This window comes from Eptatretus burgeri, chromosome 2 (genome assembly GCF_056783735.1).
Source record: "Eptatretus burgeri isolate ZD-2024b chromosome 2, Ebu_testis_v1, whole genome shotgun sequence".
Lineage (NCBI taxonomy): Eukaryota > Metazoa > Chordata > Myxini > Myxiniformes > Myxinidae > Eptatretus > Eptatretus burgeri.
In genome coordinates this window covers 102,452,155-102,478,863 of record NC_140962.1, presented here as the reverse complement: position 1 = coordinate 102,478,863, position 26,709 = coordinate 102,452,155, and the positions used below count along the sequence as shown (strand labels likewise).

Below are 26,709 nucleotides of genomic sequence, written 5' to 3'. Positions count from 1 at the left end.
TCCTGCGGTGTGCAATATCAAGTTTCGTTAAAATCGGGCAACAAAAAATTATTAAAAAATAAATTCCCGATTCAGTGAAGTACTCTTCGGGAGAATTTGATCATTGCAAACAACCTCAGCGGTATAGTTCGCTGGAGCTATCTTTTTTTTTTTATCAACCACTGTCATAACGGGAACCCAACAGTTTAACGGGTCGTCTAGTAACCCTTAAAAGTGTGGGTCTTTCCTTTAGAGAAATTGCAAAGGAAGCCAAGGTGTCAGTGAGTTCAGTTCCCCCACACCATCAAAAGGCACTTGGAAACTGGAGGAAACTCTGACAGGAAGAGGTCTGGCAGACCCACAGCCACAACACAATCAGAAGACAAGTTTCTGAGAGTCAACAGCTTGTGTGATAGGGGGCTCACGGGACAGTCGCTTCAAGCACAGCTTAACACTGGTTGAAGTAAAGAAGTCTCAGTTTCAACTGTGAAGAGAAGATTTTGAGCTGCAGGTTTGACAGGTCGAGTGGCAGTAAGAAAGCCATTGCTAAGATGGCAAAATAAGAAAAGAGACTTGCCTGGACCATGAAGCACCACCAGTGGTCCACTGAAAACTGGAAGAAGGTCTTATGGACCGATGAATCAAATTTGAAATCTTTGGTTCATCATGCAGGGTTTTTGTATGCCGTCGAGTAAGCGAAAGGATGGTCCTCAGTGTGTGACACCAACTATCAAACATGGAGGAGGAAGCGTGATGATCTTCTTCTCTTCTTCTTTCGGCTGCTCCCGTCGCCACAGCGGATCATCCATATGATCGGCATAGTGATTTGGCACATGTTTTACACCGGATGCCCTTCCTGACACAACCCTGGTCGCCTCTTGCGACACAGGGATCTGGTACACCTATTTTAACCGGGGTATACACCGGCCCAGTACACTGGTACTCATTTCGCCGACCTCGGAAGGATGACAGGCTGAGTCAACCCCCTGGTGTATTAATTCAGTGGCCCAACGGGGCTTGAACTCAGGATCTTTTGGATCCCAAGCCGCTGCCCTAACCACTGCGCTAACACCAGGCTATTGTTACTGGAGTTCGTCAGGGTTGTGTACTGGCCCCCACACTTTTCAGCACTTGTATGGACTGGATTTTAGGGAGGATGTTTGAAAGATCAATCTGCGATGCATCGTTTGGGAATATCAAGATCTCGGACCTTGATTTCGCAGATGACGCAGATGGAGGAGGAAGCGTGATGATCTTGGGCTCTTTTGCTGGATCCAGAATCGGCGACTTGCACAGAGTGAGTGGCACCCTGGACCAAAAGCGCGACTACAGCATTTTGCAGCGCCATGCAACACCCTCTGGTCTCCGCCTAGTTGGTCAGGGTCTCATCCTACAGCAAGATAACGACCCAAAACATACCTCCAGGCGATGTCAGAACGACCTTTAGAAAAAAAGAACAAGACGGTAGGCTTCAAATCATGGAATGGCCAGCACATTCTCCAGACTTAAACCCCATCGAGCTGGTTTGGGATTAACTGGACAGAAGGGTGAAAGCAAAGCAACCTACAAGTGCAACACATTTGTGGGAACTTCTGCAACAGTGTTGGGAAGAACTTTCCAAACAATATTTGATTTCCATTGTGGAAACAATACCACGAGTATGTTCGGCTGTTATATCTATATATATATATATATATATATATATATGTATATATATATATATATATATATATATATATATATATATATATATATATATATATATATATATATATATATTAGCGATACCCGTGCACATGCACGGAATAGCAGTACAACATAGCTGGTAGCAGACGACAGACCGTACGCGGGGAATGACAAAAATACGCATTGTGCAAAATGCAAGTGGTACTATGGAACGCCAAGACTTCCCAAACATTGTCGGCATGTCCGCTAAGTGCCACAGCAATTTCATAGGGATCGTGTGACGGCGAGCCGAGTTTTTAGTGTGCAAGCTTGGTATTATAATTTATTTATTTTTATATATATATATATATATATATATATATATATATATATATATATATATATATATATATATATATATATATATATATATATGCCTGGTGTTGGCGTTGTGGTTAGGGTAGCGGCTTGGAATCCAAAAGGTCCTGAGTTCAAGTCCAGTTGGCTGCTTGAATTAATACACACCAGGAGGTTGACTCAGCCTGTCATCCTTCCGAGGTCGGCGAAGTGAGTACCAGTGTACTGGGCCCGCTGTATGCCCCGGTTCAAATAGGTGTACCATATCCCTGTGTCGTAAGAGGCGACCAGGGTTGCGTCAGGAAGGGTATCCGGCGTAAAACCTGTGCCAAATCATTATGTGGATCATAACGGAGATCCGCTGTTGCGACCTCCAACGAGAGCAGCCGAAAGAAGAAGAAGATGTTCGGCTGTTATATCTGCAAAAGGTGGTTACTTTGAGTCAAAAATTTAGATTAAATTTTGTTCAACAAACTATTCCATGATTTCTTTTTTATCTGCAATTGTTTATTTGTTCTGTGCTTTAATTTCAGAGTACACTGAAACATTAAACTGCTTAAATTTCAGTAAAAAACTGGAGAAATGGGGGTGTTCTGAAACCTTAGACTGGTCGTGTCTGCTGATACCGTTACTCTTTATGCTCATGAAAATTATTGCTGGCTTGTTAAATTTTCAGGTGAATTTGTTTCATTGAAAAGAGAAAACGTACCTTTCTTGTGTTCTGAGCATAAGAACAAATGTTTTGAAAGTATATCTTTTCATTTGTCTTCAATTTGTATAACAATTTGATGCCTTTTCTGCATGAAAACGCATGCTCATCTTGTCCCCTATTTTCAAATCCTGAAGCTGAATCACAAAGTTGAGTGCTTTTCAGAAAGACAAACGTTTTCCTTCCAAAATAGCATGTGTTGTCAGTCGTATCCAAGTTTACAATTTTCACTCGTCAGGCCCACCTTCTATGAAATGAGCCTAGTATGACTCTGACTACCATGATTACTACTACTACTACCACTACTACTATTATTATTCAGCCCCAATTATTCCCAGCTTATTGGAGGGTCACCTGGGGAACATTGTGTGGCCCAAGTCTTTCATGCATTGGCTTGCCTGACGTTTGTTTGACTAAAAGTAGCAGGGATTTGTAGATTTGTTCAGGGTTCCGAGATCGATTTGCCGACTCGTCGCAAAAGATATCTTGGGATCTTTAGCGTACACCAACTCGTGCTGAAAGATGAAAGATGGGACACCCAGTTTTTATCCCCCACCGCGTGGCGGAAGGGGGATATTGTTGTCACCCGGGTCGTCCGTCCGGCTGTCCGCCCGTCCGTCCGGCTGGCTGGGCGTCAACATTTATAGCTGTGAGTGCGATAACTCAAACTATTCGCCATATTGATTTGAAATTTGGGTCACACATGTACCACCTGAAAAGGAAGAACCCTATTGATTTCTGGCATGGCCGGATCCAAGATGGCCGACTGGGGTGGCCATCTTGAAAAAAATGTTTTTTCGTCATATTGATTTGAAATTTGGGTCACACATGCACCACCTGAAAAGGAAGAACCCTATTGATTTTGGGAGTGGCCGGATCCAAGATGGACAACTGGGGCGTTCCGTCCGTCCGGCTGGCTGGCTGAGCATCAACATTTATAGCTGTGAGTGCGATAACTCACAAACTGTTCGCCATATCTATTTGAAATTTGGGTCACACATGTACCACCTGAAAAGGAAGAACCCTATTGATTTTGGGGGTGGCCGGATCCAAGATGGCCAACTGGGGTGGCCATCTTGAAAAAAATGTTTTTTGTAATAAATGGAAAAACGCTTATCTGATTTCAATTATTTTTCAATGGCAGGGGATTCCCCATCTCTGATGGTATATTTAACATCAATCTGATGGATGGGCACACACGTTGATGCATCTCCCTTCATGCGAAACACCAGGGAGATTGTATTTTTGCAGGTTCAAGATTCAAACCCAAGCCTGACAACTCAAAAGTGTATGTGTGTCGTTGGAAGCTATTCTTGTGTCCCTCTCCTACAGTTACATGACATATTCATTTTCATGTACTTCCAATATTTTGATTCTCTTTGCATGCAAAATCGCACCTTATTCCAGCCTCCAATTTGGGTGCTCAAATGAGCAAGGCAGTGCCGTGTATGTGTATGTGTATGTGTGTGTATATATATATATATAATATATATGTATATATGTATATATATATATATATATGTATGTATATGTATGTATATGTGTATATATGTATATGTATATATGTATATGTATATGTGTATATATGTATATGTATATGTGTATATATGTATATGTATATATATATATATATATATATATATGTATATATATATGTATATATATATGTATATATATATGTATATATATATGTATATATGTATATATGTATGTATATATATATATATATATATATATATATATATATATATGTATGTATATATGCATGTATATATGTATGTATATATATATATATATATATATATATATATATATATATATATATATAATATAGAGAGAGAGAGAGAGTTGAGACAATGAAGAATTGGAAGCCATTTTGTGTGGGACAGTGTGTGATTGTATTTTTATTCTTACCCAATGAGGAGAATGTGTTCATACTTTTCCATTTTCATTGGTGGATGAGTACCAACCGAACTATTTGTTATCTGAATAAAAATAGCCAAAACTTTAAATGTACTTTTTTGTTCCAATTTCATTTTCCTCCCTTCCTACATTTTCAAATACAAGTTGGGATTTAGGGTCACGGATCAAAACGGGGAAAACATTTTAATCTCAAAATTTCATATTGGAGCCTTCCTGGTGGAACTTTATGCCGTTTTTCGACTGTGCTTTAGGTGGGAAGTGTGGGGATTTGTGATGGCTCAACGTATCGTTTTGAAACTTGGCATCATGATTCATGACATGGATGCACAAAAACGAATGGAGTCCTTTAAAAAAAAAATTCCATCCAGGTGGTGAGGTAATTAGCTAATTAACTCAAAAAATGTAATCTGTATGTCCATCACAAATCATGACATTGTCATCTCAAGAGATGTTTTGTTCTTTGGTTTAATCTCTTGATTTAACCTTTGGCTTACCCTCGTCAGAGGAGAGAGCATTGCATTTCGGTCCGTTTGTCCTCATAGAACGTGTGTAGGTGTATGTTAACGACATTATTTAGAACCCGAAAGCCATCTTTATCACCAAATGCAGGCCAACTACAACGGTCTCCCTCCATTTGGAGACGAATGTCTGACCCACTTGGGACTGTTCATTTAATCTTATCAATGGTGCTGATGCTGAAAATCCCAAAGAGAAAATAAACTTTGCTTTGTCTTTAATGTCATAATTATGCTATCTGCAAGATATTTGATGTAAACCTAGACAATATTGTGTAGGCTATGCATCGCTGTGATGACCAAGCACACTGTGAGTAGGCCTAGTGTAGAGGCTCGGCTCGGTCTCGCCGACTTGACATCCACATTCTTTCAAATGTAGTGATTGATACGAGAGGCTTTTAACCAATCGATTAATAATGTGATGATAAACTGGAAATATATACACATTCGGGCAATTCCACAGAAAATGTTACCTCAGGGTGAAAAAATGAAATTCATTGAATAGCTTTGTTTTCCCCTAAAGAGTCATGGAAAAGGTCCATATTTTGAAGACCAAGTAAAAAAAAAAAGTCTGAAATTATATGAAGAATCTATATATTTTTAGCTCTCCAAACAGAGCACAGTTGAACCAAGCTGTAGTGAAAATATCAGTCTTTTTCATCCATTAAGTGTTAAATGAAAATTATAATACCAAATAAATCCTGTGAAGCAGTAATTATAATTCTAAAAGAAAGCTTAGGCCTTATATTAACAGCTTACAAGAGGAAATCATGAGAAAGTATCTATTATTTGAAACACATACCCCAAAGGAAGGGTTGATTTGCACTGCACATCAGTGTAATGTCTGTGACGTTTTAGACAAGTTTTTGTAGCATCATGAGTTTTTGGTCACTTTTGTTCAAAAGCCATTTTCAAAGCTAGAATGTGATATCTCATAATATCTCAAGAGGATTAAAAAAAAACTTTCTTGGTTTGTCCACATTTAGCGTCACGGACATTACAATGGCTACACGTCACGGACATCACATAAAGCATATATGTTCAAACGTGAAACTTTGAATTCTACAGCATAGTCTTATTTTATAGTCAAAATCGGGATAATGTGGCCTGATGTCCTATAAAATTGAGCAAGGCCTGCATTCAGCACAAGCCTTACTTCCAAGCAGATGCAAGCCAGTTGGGAGTGCATTTCTTCAGCGACACTTACCGACCAGAAACAGACAAGGAGCAACCACAAAGTCACCAACCCACATCAATTCAGATTGGATCATTTGTCCGTGTGAAGTTTCTTACAAAAAAATCAGAAAAGTTTTTTTGTTGCACAAATAACATGTACTCACAATGATGGATGCACAGTGAAATTTCTGAAGAGGCAAGGCACCTCAAGTCTCTTTGTTTACAGTGAGGAAGAAGTCATTCATTGAACAAGAACAAATCATGGAATTGCTTCCTGCTCCCATCATGGACAACAGGGACAGATATTGTTTTCAAGATGATGTGGAAGCTGAATGAAATATATAATATTGCTCCTCTTGATTCACTGTCTATAGACATTTTATTATGGTATATAGACTCATTTTACCCACTTTGTAACAATTTCTGCAACAAAACAATTTCTCTATCTAACAGTAAGGATTCATGTTGTTTTATTGTAGATCCGGGGTTCTCAATGTAAAATGAAGATGCACTAGTACTGACGAGCCTCTCATGTCCATCATAAGCAAAAGTGTAATGTCCGTGACATTTAGAGGACTTTACATTCTTAATCATTTTCAGTGTCAAAAGACGTGCCAGTGTCTAGACTCGAGAATGTCAAACTTTACATTGCATATTAGGCTCCCTAAAATATTTCTCACAAAACGAGTGTTTCATATCGTGCTATAATTCAAAATCGGGCATCCGTGAAATTGTATATAGATTATATAACATTTTTCATCGCATTGAAAATTCTTTATGCTATGATAAAAAAGTACATCCTGAAAACCATTTGGACAAATGTAAACTTGATAATAATACTGAAATATATGAAAAGAATTCAAAGTTTCCTTGACTTTAAACAATTTTATGAAAGTGGACAAAACTGTTATGTCCGTGACGTTGAAAATGTAATGTCTGTGACGTGATTTTCTTTGTTCTACAGAGCACATGCTCAATCCTTTTTTTTCAAAATGAATTCACATACTATTATACCCTGCATTGCAAATCATTCAATATGAAAATTGCCTTTATATCATCTAAAAACTGACAGACTTTTCAACAAACATACTAGTGTGCAAAATGTAATGTCCGTGATGGCAGAGATTATTTATGATAACTACCAAACCATTTACAGAATCCATCTCAACCTCTCAGTGCATACTGGCCAGGATGAGTGTGTGGTAATACCTGTAGATAATTTCAGATTAAACATTTTGTATGTATGAAATGAGCTCTTAATGGTACCATAAAATGTGTGAAATGTAATGTCCGTGACGCTGGAATTTCCATTAGCATAAACTGAATGTGTCCAAAAATATACTAATAAATTTACCTCGCACAGCCGAAGATGATACTTGCGAAGATGATACTTGCCAGTTCATTCGATTGACTTTATCTTCTCATATTATCTTTGTTGCGGTATTTGTGAGAAACCTGTATGTTAACATTTTCTGAGCGATTGGTCCATCCCCAGGCACAATAGGTCATTTTTCTCATCAGGTTTTTTATTTTTATTTTTTGCGTGCATGTTTTTAACTCTGATGTCTGAGTCTCTGCTCTGATGTGAACACACAATGGTGACCATGCATCACGTGATCATGAAAAAAGGAGGATGCCATTGTTTTAATTCTCTGTATATGGCTCTATACCAAGGCTTTCCCAAATTGTTTCTGCCTGAGGCTAGTTGGTAAAATGTACATTATTCCTGTAAACAGCCATTTCACAGGACGCATGTTCTGCTTTGATGTATTCAATTTTTCTTTCAGGCCGACCTAGATTCTGTGGTCCTTTCCATTGACCGTGCCATCGAGACGATCCACAACTTGGCAATGGAGAATGGAGGAAAGTATACCTTGGAGCAGCGAGAAGTATTGCAGTGAGTTGGTTGAAACCTCTCCAAATGCTCTATGTTGCTGTTAATGCAAAATTGTGACGTGTTTATGTTCAGCTTTTCATGGTGCAACAAACCAACTGCTTATGTTGTTTGTAGTTATTTTTAACTACATCCTTGCAGAATTTTTTTTTTTCTGGAAGGCTCACTTGGTTGTTCCTCGATGGGTTTGAGGGTAGAGGAGTAGCAGCTGAAATCCAAAACCTATCCAGGTCCTCCTGATGACCTGATCTTTGCTCTTTACTAATTTGGGTTCCTTCTGATGACTGCAATGCAGTATTTGGTCTTTCGTTTGATTACCCTATAACATCGTGTTATGGTTCTGCGAAGCCAGCGCTCCCCCCAGGCAATGGCACACAACATTTAGCGGTCCCAAGACTGTTATTTCATTAGTATTCATTTTCGATAGCCCTTCCTTGATGTCTAGTGGGTTTATAAGACAAAATGTGTTGACGGATTTTAGGCAGGTCTTTATTCCCATTCTTTGTCCTTTATTTCTTTTCCCTCACACACAGGAGTCTTTCCCTTCACGCATGCATGCACGCCACTGACTCTCGCAACATGAGCACCTCATTAGCATATTCCGCTAAAACCTCATTCAAACTTCGCAGCATTCTTCATCGGCACATCACCTCATACCTTCACCGTACTCGAACCCTAATGCTACAACATTTTTACAACTACCACAACGCCTTTATATAAAGCCCTACATCAACCTAAGCCCACTTACCTTCACCATTAGGCGCCACAACCGCGACTACGCTTCAACCACCTTGCCATAACTCACTGCTATGACCTCCACAACCAGTCACCACCATAGACGCCCACCACTGCCCTTTGGAGGTGGTGGGGAACAATGGGTGCCACGTTCCATTGCAGATGCTTATGCTTGGGACATTCTGGCATGTAGTTTGAGGCGCTAGTGTGTGCTAGAATACATTCAACATCGTATGGATAGCCCTCGCGCTCTGCTAAATTACGGCCCCTATTTGATGTCCAGCGCATGTTCGTGGCCAGAGAGCACCACCCGATACCCTCGCTCCATGTTAATGTCAGAGATGAAGTGCAGAGCGAATGAAGCCATTTCTGGTGCCAAGTCCACGCATGGGTGTGGCCAACACTTGGGGAAGCATCTGTGCCCCAACGTGGGTGCTCGGAAACTCCTACCATCCGTCGTGATTGGCGTTTAGGCTCCTCCCTCACAAAACAACAATAAAGACACCTGCAGTTGCGATCGCAGATGCTTTTGGCTTGGCCGGTAGTATGGGATGGAAGGCGGAGCTGAATAGGCAGATGTAGCTCGTCAAACAGAGTGTTGGGTGGGCGAGCGATTCGGACACCGTGCTAAGCGCATTCATTCGGGCCGAGCTGATAACACATTTACACTTGAGAGCTGTCTTCTCACATGTCAGAGCTGTTTTCTTGCACGTTCTGTCTCTTGTTTTTCTGCTTGTCTGCTGTGGATGCAAAAGAGCAATCAGCAAGGCAAGTCCCCAAACCATCGCTATTGTTAGAGCGACCCCACAGACATGCACCTCTTTCCATTTTCTTCTCTGCACCTCACCCGCATTCCACCTGCACCTCATCGCACCTCCTCTGACCACGCACCATTTGACATCCTCAGTTTTCTCCTTTCTTCTCCCCCTCCAAAGTGACTTGGAAGCTTGGGTCCATCAACCGCGCAAGGTATTGAAAAGGTCGCACACCTCATACTGTTTCTCATCTTTCTTTGCTTTCCAACCTTCCGTGGGGAATGAATCTTGAAGCTCCTGTCATGTTCATATAACTTGCGCTTGCAGAACTTTTCAATAACTCATGGCGAGTCTTGAAATCCGGATCTGGAACAAAATGTACAGCATTCATTCTGTCTAATTATATTTGTGTCACTGGTACAAAACAATGGAAACTTGTTCAAAAAGGCCAAACTGTTTTCACCATTAATGGGCAAGTTATCAAATACGTTTGTGAAAGTTGTGGAATTTTTGATAACGTACTCTTCCTTTCTCGCCCCTCTTAATTGCCATACAGTTCCTTCCCATCTCCTTCCCTGCCTTTCTCATTCTTCGCCCTTCTACTCTTTCATTACCCTCGCCGAAGGAGAGGGTATTGCATTTGGGTTTGTTACTTACGAAATCGAAAGATTTGTCCTGTGGCACTATGGAAGTGGAACTATGGAACATAGTAAACGTGAACAGAGACACGTGAAGACACTTCACGTGAACAGAGACATCCATACCTCTGACCAGCTGAGTCGATCGCTTCCGTCCTCTGTTTGTGTGTTTGTTTGTTTGTAGGCACGATAACTCGAGAACGGAAGAAGCTACCATTGTCAAATTACACCACGTGATTCAGGAGGGTGATGGCTAGCGCTGATTAGATTTTGGTCAAAATCGGTCAAAGGTCAAGGTCACAGTCCAAAACATGATAACTCGAGAAAAGTTACCACAGGTATTGTTGACGGAGCGTGGGTTTGGAAGATCGAGGTAAGTTCGGCGGAATTTGTGTGTCAATTCATCGAGTTACGGCTGTTTTAAAAATTTCAGTGTTGTAAAATAATAAATAATTCCGTAAATTCCTGTGGAGAAATGGAGTATTTTTGCTTCGGTCGACGTTACGAGTTCGTTTTAACTTCAATTTTAATTTTCTCTTCGGTTTTTGCGATCGCTTCGGACGCTTAACACTCGATTGTTGAAATGCTGGTAAAAATCGGATGTTTTGGAGACGTTTTAAGATTGTATAAAAATATTTCACCCGCCGCATCACGGCTCGTCACGTGGCGCAGCGCACTCGAGCAGCCGCGTCGTTGAGTCACGTAAAGGTTTTGCGTGTGCGCGCTGACGTCATCGCGCTCGCCCCGGCATCCTTTCGTGTTGGGTGGGGGGGCGTTGAGTGTGGCCTTTACGTTACGTTAATCCTCGGTAACTCGAACGGAAGAAGCTACCAATGTCAAATTACACCACATGATTCAGGAGGGTGTGATGGCCAGCGCTGATTAGATTTTGGTCAAAATCGGTCAAAGGTCAAGGTCACCGTGAGGTCAAACATTCAATTTTTGATGGTTTGGGACAGAATCATCGTAGAAACTTCTGGTTTGCGTCGCTACCTTCTCAAGAGACAGCTTTTATTAGACAAGGTCAGAGGTCAAGTTGACGATTTCGTAAGTACCAGTCTATGACTGCTTGTTTGTTTGTCCACACAGAACTTGAGTGTTTTTCTCTGCAACCACTTGACTGGTTGAGACAATTTTCACCATCGGTGTGACGACTCATGTAGAATGTTTTAATGACAATTATGATGGCACAGGTCATGTGGTGTGGCAGACATGTTGGAAAAACTTTGCACCTCTATCTCTGAAACCACACCAAGGGAAAAATTGAAACTTCAAACGTGGCAAGTACTCATGGGGAATGTGCAATTATTATTACTATTATATTTTTTAATTACTTTTTCTTTTTTTTTAATGATTACTATTTATATATTTTTTTTGTATTTTTTTTTTTAATTATTGCTATTTTATTATTGTTATTATTATTTGTATTATTACTTTTTTATGACATCATAGGTGCCTTCGTTATGATGGCCTTGCACTCGCCGAAGGAGAAGGTATAGCATTTGGGTCCATTTGTCTGTTTTTTTTACTTACGAAATCTAAAGATTTCATAAGTATATTGATGACTTCCGTTTTGTGTGTGTGTGTGTGTGTGTGTGTGTGTGTGTGTGTGTGTGTGTGTGTGTGTGTGTGTGTGTGTGTGTGTGTGTGTGTGTGTGTGTGTGTGTGTGTGTGTGTGTGTGTGTGTGTGTGTGTGTGTGGGCACGATAACTCGAGAACGGAAGAAGCTTCCAATGTCGAATTACACCACGTGATTCAGGAGGGTGATGGCTAGCACTGATTAGATTTTGGTCAAAATCAGTCAAAGGTCAAGGTCACAGTGAGGTCAAACATAATTCTGTAAATTCATGTGGAGAAATGGAGTATTTTTGCTTCGGTCGACGTTACGAGTTCGTTTTAACTTCGATTTTAATTTTGTCTTCGGTTTTTGCAATCGCGTAAGACGCTTAAAACTCGGTTGTCGAAATTCTGGTAAAAATCGGATGTTTTGGAGACGTTTTAAGATTGTATAAAAAATATTTCACTTGCCGCGTCACGGCTCGTCACGTGGTGCAGCATGCTCTAGCAGAGGCGTCGTTGAGTCATGTAAAGGTTTTGCGTGTCCGCGTTGACGGTGTTTTCGATAAAGATGGTGTTTAAAAGTCATTTTTTATCCCAATAAAGGTTATCGTCGCATGCCTGACTCGCTAAGCCGTCGGATTATGTAAAGATTGTTGGTGGATGGCCGAATATTATGGTTTTGTGACAAATAAAATAATATTAAATAATTGCGTGGAGAAATGGAGATTTTTGCTTCGGTCGACGTTACGATTTTTGATGGTTTGGTACAGAATCATCGTAGAAACTTCTGGTTTGCGTCGCTACCTTCTCTTGAGACAGCTTTTATTAGACAAGGTCAGAGGTCAAGTTGACGATTTCTTAAGTACCAGTCTATGACTGCTTGTTATCTTGCCAAAACGAAGTTTTTGCAAGATATGTTAGTCAGCTTGTATGTTTTTTTTTTGTTTTTGTTTGTTTGTCTGTAATCATGTATAAAAAAATTCTGCAGAGCACAGTTATCATTGGAAATTTTTGTAACTTCGCATATCAGAGGCCTATAGAGGTCCCTTTCAGCGCACAAAATTTTGAAGGTCAAGGTCACTGTCGCAAATCGGGGGAGTCGACGAAACCCTTATTTTTTGAGTAATTTTGATCGGCCATCTTCAAACTTCATGGGAATATAGTTCATGGTCTGGAGCTCAGCTGATTCATTTTTGGTGGCGATTGGCCTTGACCTTCATATGTTTTTTTTTTTGTCTGTAATCACGTATAAATCACTGCAGAGCACAGTTATCATTGGAAATTTTTGTAACTTCGCATATCAGAGGCCTATAGAGGTCCCTTTCAACGCATATAATTTTGAAGGTCAAAGGTCAAGGTCACTTTGTCGCAAATCAGAGGAGTCGACGAAACCCTTATTTTTTGAGTAATTTTAATCGAATCGTCTCCAAACTTTATGGGAATGTAGTATATGGTCTGGCGCTCAGCTGATTAGTTTTTGGTGGCAATTGGCCTTGACCTTCATGGTTATCACCTGAGGTCAAACATATTTGACCCCAAGGTCAAATTTTCAAGTTTTAGGAACCATATCGTGTGGTACCTCAAATTGAACACCTCGATGAGTGCTTTCTAGATATGTCAAGCTTGAGACATTATGACGTCATTTGGTGACGTTATGAGGCAAACACATATTTTTCATGGTTACTCTGTAGAACGATTCTCATCGGAATCTCTCGTAGGCAGATATTCCTCAAGGAGTCGCTCCTGGTGGATAGCAGCTCTGTTCACCTCAGTGTGACCTTAAAGAAGTCACACGTGGTCACCTTTTGGCAAGATACGGGTCACCCTGCGGTTGACATTGTTTTTATTTTATTATTTATTTTGTTTGTTTGTTTGTCCAAACAGTACTTAAGTGTTTTTCTCCAACGGCTTGTCGGATCAAGACGAAATTTTGCCAATCGGTGCAACCACTCATGTAGAATATTTTAATGATAATTATGACAGCTTAAGGTCACGATGTGTCGCAGCCATGTTGGTAAAACGGAAAAACAGTGGACCAATATCTCTGACACCACACCAAGGAAAAAAATTGAAACTTGGCACAGCAAGTAGTCCTCATGGGGAATGAGTGTGATTTTTTTTTTTTTGTGATGTCATACATGTCTGCTATGACATCATAATTTCATATGCAGAACACTACATCCAATGAGTATGAAAACTTTTGAGGGTCATCGTGGGATAAAATGGTCCACAAAAGAACATGTTTTGATGACACCATCGGTCACATGATTCGGCAGCCATGTTGTTAAAAAAAAAACCTTCAAAAATCTTCTCTGAAATGGCTGAACAGATCGAGGCGAAACTTTACACGTATGACTTCCTATCCATGACGAACAAAAGGTTCACGCACATACTCTACCTGTCAAACATTTTAAAATACCCCCATTTTTCTAGTTTTTACTGAAATTTAAGCAGTGTAATGTTTCAATGTACTCTGAAATTAAAGCATAGAACAAATAAACAATTGCAGATAAAAAGAAATCATGGAATCGTTTTGTTGAACAAAATTTCATCTAAATTTTTGACTCGTCAAAGTAGCCACCTTTTGGAGATATAACAGCCGAACATACTCGGGGCATTCTTTCTCCAATGGAAATTAAATATCGTTCGGAAAGTTCTTCCCAATACTGTTGCAGAAGTTCCCACAAATGTGTTGCACTTGTAGGTTGCTTTGCTTTCACCCTTCTGTCCAGTTCATCCCAAACCAGCTCGATGGGGTTTAAGTCTGGAGACTGTGCTGGCCATTCCATGATTTGAAGACTACCATATTGCTCTTTTCTTCTGAGGTAGTTCTGACATAGCCTGGAGGTATGTTTTGGGTCGTTATCTTACTGTAGGATGAACCTCTGACCAACTCGGCTTAGACCAGAGGGTATTGCATGGTGCTGCAAAATACTGTGGTAGCCCTTTTGGTTCAGGGTGCCAGTCACTCTGTGCAAGTCGCCGACTCTGGATCCAGCAAAAGAGCCCCAGATCATCACGCTTCCTCCTCCATGTTTGACAGTTGGTGTCACACACTGAGGAACCATCCTTTCACCGACTTGACAGCGTACAAAAACCCTGTGTGATGAACCAAAGATTTCAAATTTCGATTAATCGGTCCATAAGACCTTCTAGTTTTCATTAGTCCACTGGCAGTGCTTCATGGTCCAGGCAAGTCTCTTTTTCTTATATTGCCATCTTAGCAATGGCTTTCTTACTGCCACTCGATCTGTCAAACCTGCAGCTCGAAGTCTTCTCTTCACAGTTGAAACTGAGACTTCCTTACTTCGACCAGTGTTAAGCTGTGCTTGAAGCTGCTGTCCTGTGAGCCGCCTATCACGCAAGCTGTTGACTCTCAGAAACTTGTCTTCTGATTGTGTTGTGGCTGTGGATTTGCCAGACCTCTTCCTGTCAGAGTTTCCTCCAGTTTCCAAGTGCCTTTTGATGGTGTAGGAAACTGTACTCATTGACACCTTGGCTTGCTTTGCAATTTCTCTGAAGGAAAGACCGACACTTTTAATGGTCTGTCTGTCTTCCTTTGTTAATTGTCTTTTTCTGGCCATTATGTTAGCAATATCCTACTTTATGATCGCAATGTACTACTTCCTGCAGTGCAATATTGTCCAAATAATGCTTCAGAGCGTGTAGCAACAGTCTGTTCCAACACTGCTTTTATACAGACAGAGGGTTTGTAACTAATCAACAAAAGTTGGGACACCTGTAGGAATTGTTTGCATCAACTTTCAAGGCTTAATTTACTTCCATTGCTGCAGGACAGCTGCAGTTGCTAACACATTACTTGTTCCCTGAAAATGGCCTTTTTAACAACTCTGAAATTCACATTATTTTTCAGTTTTTGGTAACCTTTGCTTTTTTTCATTTTTTTTTCAACCTCTGGCAGTTTACCGCTTAGCTTTGTACGATTTCAGGTTATTCACTGGACTTGAACTGCTTAAATTTCAGTAAAAACTGAAAAATGGGGGTGTTTCAAAACTTTTGACCGGTAGCTTCTCATGTCATTGGTCACATGGTTTGGCAGCCATATTGGATTTACCCGAAAACATATAAAATCTTCTCTAGAACAGCTGGACAGATCGAGGGAAAACTTCATGCAAATGTTCCCCAAGGCATGCATGTACAAGTTTGTAAAGGAATATTTAAATCATATGGTTTGGCAGCCATATTGGTTTTAAGAAAAAAATTAACGATGTTTTCTCTGGAACCCCTTAATCGATTTTTTTTTTTTTTTTTTTTTTTTTTTTTTTGTATCCAATGTCGAGGCTCGTTTAAGAGCTTACACACAGAATGTACAACACAGTGAACAGGAGACAAGAGGGGCGGGAGAGGGAAGCACAAAACAGTGGGGAACAGAGACATTGGAAGATCTGTGGAAGGGAGAGGGTTGGGATGGGGTACATGGGGTATACAAAATGGACATTACATGGACCTTCAGGAAGGAAAGCAGGGAATTTGAAGGAGGTGGGTTTGGGGTGAATTCATGGGGTCGAAAATATCGAGGATTTGTATGGGGGAAGATATGAGATGGTGGTGAATAGCTGTTTTCAAGACTTGGATTGAAGTGAGTGTGGGAGTTTGTTCCAAAGGTGGGGAAAAAATAGAGGAGTGAAAGAGTGAAGGTTTGCAGTGATTCTTGATTTTGGTAGTTTTACCAGAAGGGGGTTGCTGGTGTACCTTGAACGCCCTGCAGAAATATGGGAGGTGCAGGTCGCAGACAGAGCAGGGGATGGGGTCGGGGGGAGGGGGGTGAGGCTGGAGAGGAGACGGTAGAAGACAGAAAGAGCACTGACCTGCCTGTGGTGAGAGAGTGAGAGGCCCAAAGACTCGGCCTCATCTTGGGCGATACCAATGATCCTCAATGCCTTGGTTTCCACAGCGTGAAGCCGAGAAAGGTGAGAGGTGGGAGCACCAGCCCAAAGGGGAGAGCAGTACTCCATCAGGCTGCAGATGATAGCTTTGTACATGGTCAGGAGCTCAGGTGTGCCAAGGAAGGACTTTGCATGATGGAGGATTCCCAGTCGGCGACTGGCTTTGGAGACTAATGCAGGACTGTACCTATTTGGTCTTCCATTTGATTTGAATTGAATTTATTTTAATCCCATTCTGAATTCAATTGAATGATAATTTAAAAAAAAACATCATGGGTCTGGGTCAGGTGTTCGATCAAAGCGGGGTGACATCAAAATTGGACGTCTTGGTACCCGGTCATCACTGCCAGCAGTTATAAAGTGGCAGTTGTAGTTATGTCTCTTAATCATGCACACACCACTTCACAAACTCCACACAACACACTACGCAAAACAAGTCTTGGCTTGTTTTGACCATACCTCTTCAGGAAAGGGGGCCATGGCCCCTTCCCCCCTGATCTCTCATTTTCACCACCCCCTTGTTGTGGAAATATCTGTCAATCCCCCATGGGGCGATTTTTCGAGATTGGTCTAATCTAAGGCCTTCGACCATGTAAGCCATTGTTCTTTTCCCAAAACTGCATAAGTACGGTCCATGTGGACCGATATTTAACTTGTTCTGTGTTCTCTGTTCTGTTCTGTTTTCTGTGTTCTCTGTTCTGTTCTGCTTTCTCTGTTCTGTTCTGTTCTGTTTTCTGTGTTCTCTTTTCTGTTCTGTTTTCTGTGTTCTCTTTTCTGTTCTGTTTTCTGTGTTCTCTGTTGTGTTTTGTTCTGTTTTCTGTGTTCTCTGTTATGTTCTGTTCTGTTTTCTGTGTTCTCTGTTGTGTTCTGTGTTCTGTGTTCTGTGTTCTGTGTTCTGTGTTCTGTGTTCTCATTTCACCGACCTTGGAAGGATGGCAGGCTGGAACCAACACTTGGTGTTAATTCAGCCACCAACGAGGCTCAAACTCAGGACTCTAAGATCCTAAGTCAGCCACCATAACAATGAAGCCAACACCAGGCTCCTGGTCCCAGTCATATCTCAGTAATAGACTACAACGGGTTCAGTTCATGGGTTCTCATTCTGATTGAGCTGTCTTCTTCACAAACCACATTCTAGTGTATCTCAAGGACCTGTACTTGCTCCTGTACTTTTCAATTTGTTTTCTTTTAATATGCCGATAATGCTTTTTTGTACAGAATTATCAGAAAACTCAGAAGTGGTACTCCAAAATGACTTGCAACACATAGACGTTTGTTGGAATTTAAATCACATTGCTCTCAACACAAATGAATGTAAACTTGTATGCATTACTCGTTCTAGAAATCCGTCAAAACCAACTTATCAAATTGGCATTCATACTCAAGATAATGTGGAAAGTTACAAGTACCTTGTTTTTATCATTTTCCAGATACTTTAGCGGGACACATTAACTGTGTTACCTCCAAAGCGAGCTCATGAAATGGTTTCTTTGGGAGAGTCATCAAATCAAGAAATCCTAAAATTCTCACTGCTCTTGAATGTTCTGTTGGTTTTTACCCAAAAGTTTGAGTGACTGAACCTCTTTGAGAGGGTTGTTGAGAAACTCGATGGAAGGGTTTGTGATAAGACAGACACATAGAGATCTCAGGATTGAAAGACGTGTTCCAAGTGTTTGATCAGTTTGTGATTTTTGTCAATGTCTGAGGAGAGAGGGAAGAGGCTGTTACCTGTCTGTCAGAAGATGTCATGACAGAGTAGTCATCAGCAAAGAGATAGAGGGGATTTTCCATTGTCAGTGAGATCATTGATGAAGATGAGTAATAAATGAGGCCTAGAACACCTCTTTGTGGTGCTCCAGATTTGACAGGGAGAGGAGAAGAAAGGGTAACGTTGGCTACAAGTGTGGAGGAAGTCAGTAACCCAAGAGTGGAGTTGGCCTTGGATTCCATCGGCAGAGAGTTTGGGAGAGCAAGGCAGGATGACAGACTTTATCAAAAGCTTGAGATGTGTCCAGAGAGACAGTCCTGATCTCATGTCGGATATTGACATTGAGGGCCTCCATCCATTGTTGGGTAGTAGAAGCAGCATATCCAATGTTGAGTGACCACATCTGAATCTGAATTGATGATCTGAGATAACGCTGTTGAAGAAAAGGAATGATTTTGTCAATTGTGATGATGGTTTCCATTTGACCATTTTGTTGCCTTACACTTTACCTACCTATAAGCATTATGTAAACAAGGACAAATGTGTCCAAGAGCAGCGTCCTAAAGGTTTTGTCGGCTAAAAAAAAAAAATTAATAAATTTTTTTTTTTTAAAGCAACAACAACAACAACTTCCGATATTTCGTCACGTGCCTTGATTAAGCCAATAGCGAAACCCTTGATTTTGGTAGTTTTATGTATTTACTGTATTTACGTATCATACTGTACGTATCATACTGTATTTTACGTATCATACTGTATTTACGTATTTACGAAATAAATAATGTATTTACGAAATTTCAATACGATAAATGGAATAATCTTTAAATAGTGACGTGAACTTTTCGAAACTTTAAAGCAAATGTCCGAATATATTTAAAAGTTCATGATAGACGCTCTCAAAAGGCACCGTCTATGTGAGGATATGTACATGTGCTCAGTATTTAAGGAGATCCGGATCTTGTATATCCAAGAGCCGAGTCCTAAAGATTAAGGTTCTGTCTTCACAAGAAGAAGAAGAAGAAGAAGAAGAACAACAACAACAACAACGCCGGGCTCTCTATGAGCAGCGTTCGCTATGCGAGATGCTGCTAAAAAGTATCTTTTTTCCAAAAAACGAGTCGTTTTCCCCCCCCCCCCCAAGTTTGATCTTAGCCATAGTTGGTTAACTTGAATTTGGACCACCAAGGGAATTTGAATACTGAATAGCCATGATCATAAAATATGCATATTTACATCTTTCGATCACATACACATCTTTCTTGTTTCCAATATTTTCATTTTTCCTTATTTGGTAAAGGAATGGAATGTAGTAATCGGTTGCCATGGCAATTCAATTTCAACCGATAAGCTGCTGTGACAAGTCCACGTGACATTTCCATAAAGTACAGGTTCTGTTTTCAGAATATATCTGGTGGCATTTTCCCACCCAAATTGTACTGACATGTCAGTTTTGGGGTTCTGGTTTGTAGACGAATATCAAGACTGAATCAAATTTTTGCTCTCATGGAGTTTGTGTACAAAATGAATGAAAGATGAAGACAGCACTAATACAATACAAATACATCAATCAATCAATCAATCAAATGTACCATACTTTGTCAGTGCTGATGATTATCATTTCATCTATGGGTTCAGGAAGCTGGTTATGTCAGTTGACATAACAGATTTTGAAACAGATTACGAAGGGAATTATTTCAAGGCTTGATGAGGGGGAACAGTGCAGAAGCTTGAAGACACATTTATGGAGGGGAGGGGTCATGATGGACATCTCCTGAACAAATTTAAACTTTTGCCCCATCATTTTTACACTGATAACACTTGATAAGGAGTTACTTGACTGGGTGGCTCGCGGTTGCCTTCCGAGCGAATTTGTAATTTGGTCAGGGTGCTGGCACTAAGTTGCTTTCTTTCCACAAAAGACACCGTGGGGTCTTTAATGTCGCCCATTGCTGACAGACGGGTCCTCTGGCTTAACATCCCTTTGATGGTTGGTGCATACATTGATGCCTCACCCTGCGTGTGAAACACCAGTACGACAATTTATGGCCGCATCAAGATTGAAAGCCAGGCAAGACGACGATAAATGTACATAACTCGTTTGAATTGAGCGACGATCCTACTTTCTACACTTCAATATAACAAGGTATAATTCCCCTTTTTGATGCACTCCCTAGCTAATATCAACACTTGCATTGATGAAACGGTGAGATGAGAGGCATCAAAATACGTTACCTTTTTGAAACTCTGTGGTGCAATGGTTAAAGAGCGTCTGCTCCGAGTCTGGGAGGTCGGCGGTTCAAACCCCAGCTGAGTCGTGCCTAAGACTTTTAAGTGGTACTTGCTGCTTCCTTGCTTGATTCGAACCATTTAAACTTTAAAGGATAGAGCATGGATTAAACCCCTCAGGTTTTTTTTTTCCTTCTTTCTTTTCTTTTCCCCAACAGCTTGACTGCTCCTTCAACCCATTTTATTTTTTTCAGGTTGTTTGCAGAATGCGAGTCTGACAGAGCAAGATGTAAAAGAGTGGCAACCAACCTGACGGAGACGTGATGTTGAATATTGTCTGTTTTGTATCACTGACGTCTCATTGTTGCAGTTGTATTACACCATGTTGTGTGTATATGATGGAATTCTGTAGCGCTCCGCTGCTTGCAAGAGAAGGACTTTGAAGTTGTTTTGGCCTGTCATCTTCCTGTGCCCTTCAGACACTGTTCTGGCTGTGTGCTGCTCTTTGTCCTTGCCAGGCTTTGATTTATGAGACTGCCACTTTCAACTGCGTGCGAGTGAGCTTGCATGCAGAGGCGAGTGCTTCTGTCGTGAAAGAATTGCTAAATTGACCTGGCATGTGTGTTCTTGTCACACGGCCTAGTTTCCAAGGCAGATAGCTAAGCTGATAACGTAACTCTTTTATTTATTTCATTTTTTTGGTCCCAAACTGCTTTTTCTTTCAGCATATTGAATCCTTCCAATGCAATGAAGGAAATGTGTCACATTATTATAACTTTCTCTGCTCATCTTGAGATTGATAGACGATGCATGTGTAATTGCCTTTGAGGGATCTCGTCGAGTGGAATCCTGATTGAATTGGATGCAACTTGAAACACCCTGGACGTGTGTGTGTGCGTGCGTGCGTGCGTGCGTGCGTTCGTTCGTTCGTTCGTTCTACTGGCAGGGAGCATTTGCATATATTGCACTGTTCTTTTGGAGGGGACACTTTGCCAATTGTCATGTCTGCTGTCATGAAAATGCTGAACTACCTATTGGAGAATGTCAAAATCTTTATTTATGTTGTTGCAGAAATGCATTACGAAAAATTTCAGTTGAGAGTAGGAAATGGACAAGGAATTTAAGATTGTTTTCGGGTTTGCTGCCTGGAGGAAAAGTGAGACTGAAAATTTTGGCAATGGGTTACGCAGGAAGATGATGTCTTCATCGATTGACTTCACCGAATTAGAACCTGTGGTCACTTGTTAATTTTATTTTTTTTTCATTTCACTAATATTAACCGGTTGTCCGACAACACTGGTGTTGTTTGCAATTTGAATTGTACTAATATTCTGCCTTGAAAAAACATTGGCAGAATAGCTTTGAGCTGTCTCGTGTGGGTTAGAATCCCAACCTAGTTATAAACTCTCACCCTGGTGTTTCTCATGCAGGGCGATGCATCATGTCGTTAGCCTCATAACAAAAGTGCTGAAGTCGTTATTTACCAGTTTTGAGAAAAATACAAAAAACTGCAGCAATTCTTCATTATGACTTGGACTTAGAAACTGCACCAATGACTTAGGCATATTGACACAAGAAGTGATTTACGCAGAAAATCTCAAAACCTGGAAAAATGACTTGGGCACTTTTGTTATGAGGGTGACGATGTGCAATGTCCGTCGGAAGGACATTAAGCTGGAGTACCTGTCTGTTGTTTGTTGACGTTAAAATATCCCACGGTGTCTTTTGACAAATGGTATGTGACCCTTCGTCGGCACAAATTCCAAACTTCTGCCCAAATGTCCTTCAGTCGAATATCAAGCCTGGCCAGCAGGTTTCTGAAAGATTTTGACCATAACCTTTCTCCCCAGCCGACTCCACAAGATGTGAATAATTACCTCTGCCACCGAAGGTGGATGGTCATTGAGAGACTGCACTGTCTCTTGCACAATGCTCCTCAAAAAAAAATACTCAACATAAACATTTGATGCTTGAGTTTTGGTGAAGCAACAGGTTGAAATTCTTAATCAACCTCCAATGATTACCAGAAAACCATTTTGTTTTTCCTTTAAAAATAAAAAGTCAACACAACCTCCATCCACCAAAGTTGTGTTTTCACCCCTGTTTGTCTGTCTGTTTGTTCGTTCATCTGTTAGTAAGCCTGGTGTTTACTTGGTGGTTAGAGTGGCTGGCTTGTAATCTTAGGGTCCTGAGTTTGAGCCCCCGTTGGCCACTCAATTAACACCACGTGGGGTTGATTCGGCCTGTCATCCTTCCGAGTTTGGTGAAATGAGTACCAGTGTACTGGTAGAGGGGCACAACATCAGCAGCATATTCACGTCCCAACAAAATGAGACCTACCCAGCAGCCAAGCTGCCACACAGGAGGAGAAGGAGACGAAGTAGACTATCTGTGAGCAGGATATCTCGGAGTTGTGGATCGATTCGGATGAAATTTGGTCGACTGGTTGCGTGTGTGACAAGGAAGAATTGATTCAATTTTGGTGAAAATTCGGATTTGGATACTGTAATTTTTATTTATTTTAATTTCTGCAAGTGATTCTTCACCATTGAAGCATGGGGCCAAAAACGATATGTAGCACGATATCTCAAAGTTGTGGATGGGTTCTGACAACACGAGGTTGATCAGTTGGTGAGGTGACGAGAACAAGCCGATTTATATTTTGTTTCAGGTCCGGTTCCGGATCCAGATCCAGCCCATCAGTGGGATACAAAACGTAAACTGTTCAGCCTGGCAGAAGTATGCACTCCACCGAGTGCCACTCTTGTTAGCACCGTTATGAAGAAGAAGGAGCTCAAAGGAAACCAATCATAAATGAAATGAGCTGATTGATGAAAAACGTTCTCAGTGAAGACGTACCGACACGTGCTTTTGTTTGGAAATTCAATCAAATTATTTTCACCTTCATATGAATGATTTTTATGGTCCTCATTTTGTAAGGTGTGGAACTTTTAAGTTCTCTGTGATTTGAACCGAGGTTACCTGCATCATAAGCAGAGGTTCAGATGAGAACACGAACGAGCCAAACAGTTTAGAGCAATTGCTTGATCATTTTTGGTTGCACATGATCTGTACATGTTTGACTTGACCATCCACTGCTTGTGCTCCAGCAAGTCTGTAAATGCTTAAACAGGAAGCGCCCTCCAAAACGATGAGGTTTTTGGTTGAAGTCGTGTGTATTCACCTTGGGTTTTTTTTTTTTTAGCACCTATTGTACACATCGTGCGAAATAAATTATCCTGTAATTCTATCGTCGCACCTCAAAAAGGTCGGTCGTTTGCACCATCAAGTGTGATCAATCGTTATCTGCTCAAATGATAGTGGAATGGCCAGCAGGGCGCTTCATTTGCGACATAGATATTGCGACATTGAAAATTGATATCCGATCCAATGTACCATCCTGATTGAAAACTTTCAGGTGCCAGCAAAGCAGTCTCTTGGCAAAATGAGAGGTTTGCCTTTGCCTTTCCATTCCACAGACCTAACATGTTTGCCCCAAGGAATTGTGGGATACACCCATGGTGAGTTTATTCCAAAATGGCAGATGTTAGACTTGCTTGAAAGAAAGACAGAGTGATGATGCTATAGTGTTTGGTGATTACCAAAAATTATCCAGATAATCTGTGAAGATGGTTGTGAATGAAGAGTACAGGAAAATATCAGCATTTTGACTTCCTCATTTATTAGGGGACTATAGGTTTGCTCTCTGTCTCACTCTGTCTGCCCATTCCACCTGTGGTTTTTCTGACTTTTTGTTTTTTACCCCGTACCCTTCAACACATTCAACTGAAACGTGGTACGTATGGCTTTATTATAAGTTCCAGAACAAGTTCGAGTTTCAAGGAGTTTTTCTCAGAGTTGTGCTTTTATGAACTTAGAAAATATGACATCGGTCGGGGACATGTATTGTAAAGCGATTCTCGCTCTTGTTTATCTTGTAGCTGATGTTATTTTGTTAAAGGGAAATCCTCTCAATGTCCAAGTTTTTGGGAAAATAATACTGTTATCAAAAATTATCGTCTCGTGTCGTGACATCTTAACAAGTTTGTCAATTATTAGTTTTCACCAAGGAGTTAAGTTTGTCTTATGGGTTTTAGGAATGTAAGCATTGTGATGTCATTGATTGTTCGGTCCATTTTGACCAGGGTACGAGCACAATCTGTAACCTCCTCTTCCCTCCAACAGTTCACCAAGGTGTGTCAAATGTTCGAGGTGGATGTGTGTCCAAAGCTGAGTTGATTAAAGTTTTAAGGTCATTCTCCACACATGTTTACCTGCATGTTGCATTATAGTTGCCATACTTTTGTTTGTTTGTTTCTCGACATTGTCTGTCTGTTGAAGAGCAAGTGCCAGTTTGAGGTTGCCTCCAAAAGGATTTTTTATTTTTTAATATTCACTGTCGAGGCTCGTATGAGAGCCAACACACAGAACGTACAACAAGGGGAGCAGGAGACAAGAGGGGTGGGAGAGGGAAAGAGAAAACAGTGTGGAAAACAGAGGCATGAGGAGATCTGTGGAAGGGAGAGGGATGGGGTGGGGAACAAGGGGTAAACAAGATGGACACTTACAGGGACTTTCAGGTTTTTACACGACAGGGTCTTTCAGGAAGGAAAGAAGGGAATTTGAAGGAGGTGGGTTTGGGGTGGATTATCTGGGGTAGAACAGATCATGGTTTTGGATGGGGAAGATAAGAGATGGTGGTGAACAGCTGTTTTGAAGACCTGGAGAGGAGAGTGGGATGGAATAGAGTGTGGGAGTTTGTTCCAAAGGTGGGGAAAAGAGGAATGAAAGAGGATTGCTCAGACAAATACAACTTCTTCCTTGTTGGGCACCAAGGTGCCATTTTGTAGTTTGATCTTGTTCGGTTGAGTATCAAATCTGGACTATACCACTTAAGAGCAATTGTCATTCCAAAATCAATGCCATCATAAAAGTGTCATTGTTCCTTTGTCATTATTTAAATAAGTTTTTCCTCCGCCACCGAAGGTGGACGTAGGTTATGTTTTCACCCCTGTTTGTCTCTGTCTGCCTGTTTGAAGGACACCTTACAACGTTCTGGATGGATTCGGACGGAACTTGGTGGAAAGGTTGGATGTGTACATGGACTCATTGATTCGATTTTGGTGAAGATCAGGATCTGTATCCAGACACGATAATTTTTTTTTTTTAATTTAAAAGTGATTTTTTTTCGTCATTGAGTGATGGGGCCAAAAACAGAACAGCATGATATTGTTGCGGTTCCGGGTTCGCCACAAGGGGAAGCCCACGGGTTCCCTCCGAATACCCGGTCCTGAGGCCACCAGCTGCAGATAACACTGCGGTCTGGTGGGTTGTTAAGCAACTACAAATGTCAATTCACCTCGTCAACTCCAACAGGGTTATCTGGCTGACACAATTTACCTGAGAAGGTGACTAAATGAACTGAGTTTCGTACCCTCTGTGCACACTCGGGTTATTACCGAGCGATACAGTGAGTGTACGCTGCCTAACGAGAGCAAATCAGGTGGGGGCACAACTCTCTGCTTGTACACTGTGTTGGACCAATGGAGGAAACGACATCTGAGACAGATTTGAAAGAACAACCAGCAACTATTTATTTACACACATATACACACACACAATAATTTAAAAGCATGTATTTACAGGCAACAGGCACAGAAAGCAGATTTAACCTTAACATGTATTCTTACACTATCTTATTCACACAAAAGACGCATGGCCATCATTCAATCCGTGGAGAAGAAGAAAAAAGTGCAGAGTGTGGGGTCGACTCGTCCCCTCAACTTAGTCCCACGAGGGTGTACCGGTCCAAATATACAGGGGGTAGGGGGAAGGATGGGGGAAATGATCGTTAGGAGTGGTGATGGGACATGCAGCTGCATTTCTGAGGCATCAAAACAAGTAAGCAAGTCCTCTCTGGCATCCCTGGTATGCCAATAGTAAGTAGCTCACATACTAATGC

The 26,709-nt window shown here is 41.0% G+C and overlaps 1 protein-coding gene across 4 annotated transcripts in view; it reads left to right on the top strand.

Annotated features, from left to right (window-relative positions):
* NCKIPSD (NCK interacting protein with SH3 domain) overlaps positions 1-26,709 on the top strand; it is a 105,425-nt gene that overhangs the window by 15,964 nt on the left and 62,752 nt on the right. For all 4 annotated transcript variants that reach the window (XR_015055285.1, XM_085870535.1, XM_085870537.1 and 1 more), the window contains exon 2: positions 8,112-8,221. Coding sequence is in view for 3 of the 4 variants with exons in the window: in XM_085870535.1 (XP_085726661.1) it covers positions 8,112-8,221 (110 nt within the window). In the remaining variant the exon portion in view is untranslated. The remainder of the gene's footprint in view (positions 1-8,111; positions 8,222-26,709) is intronic.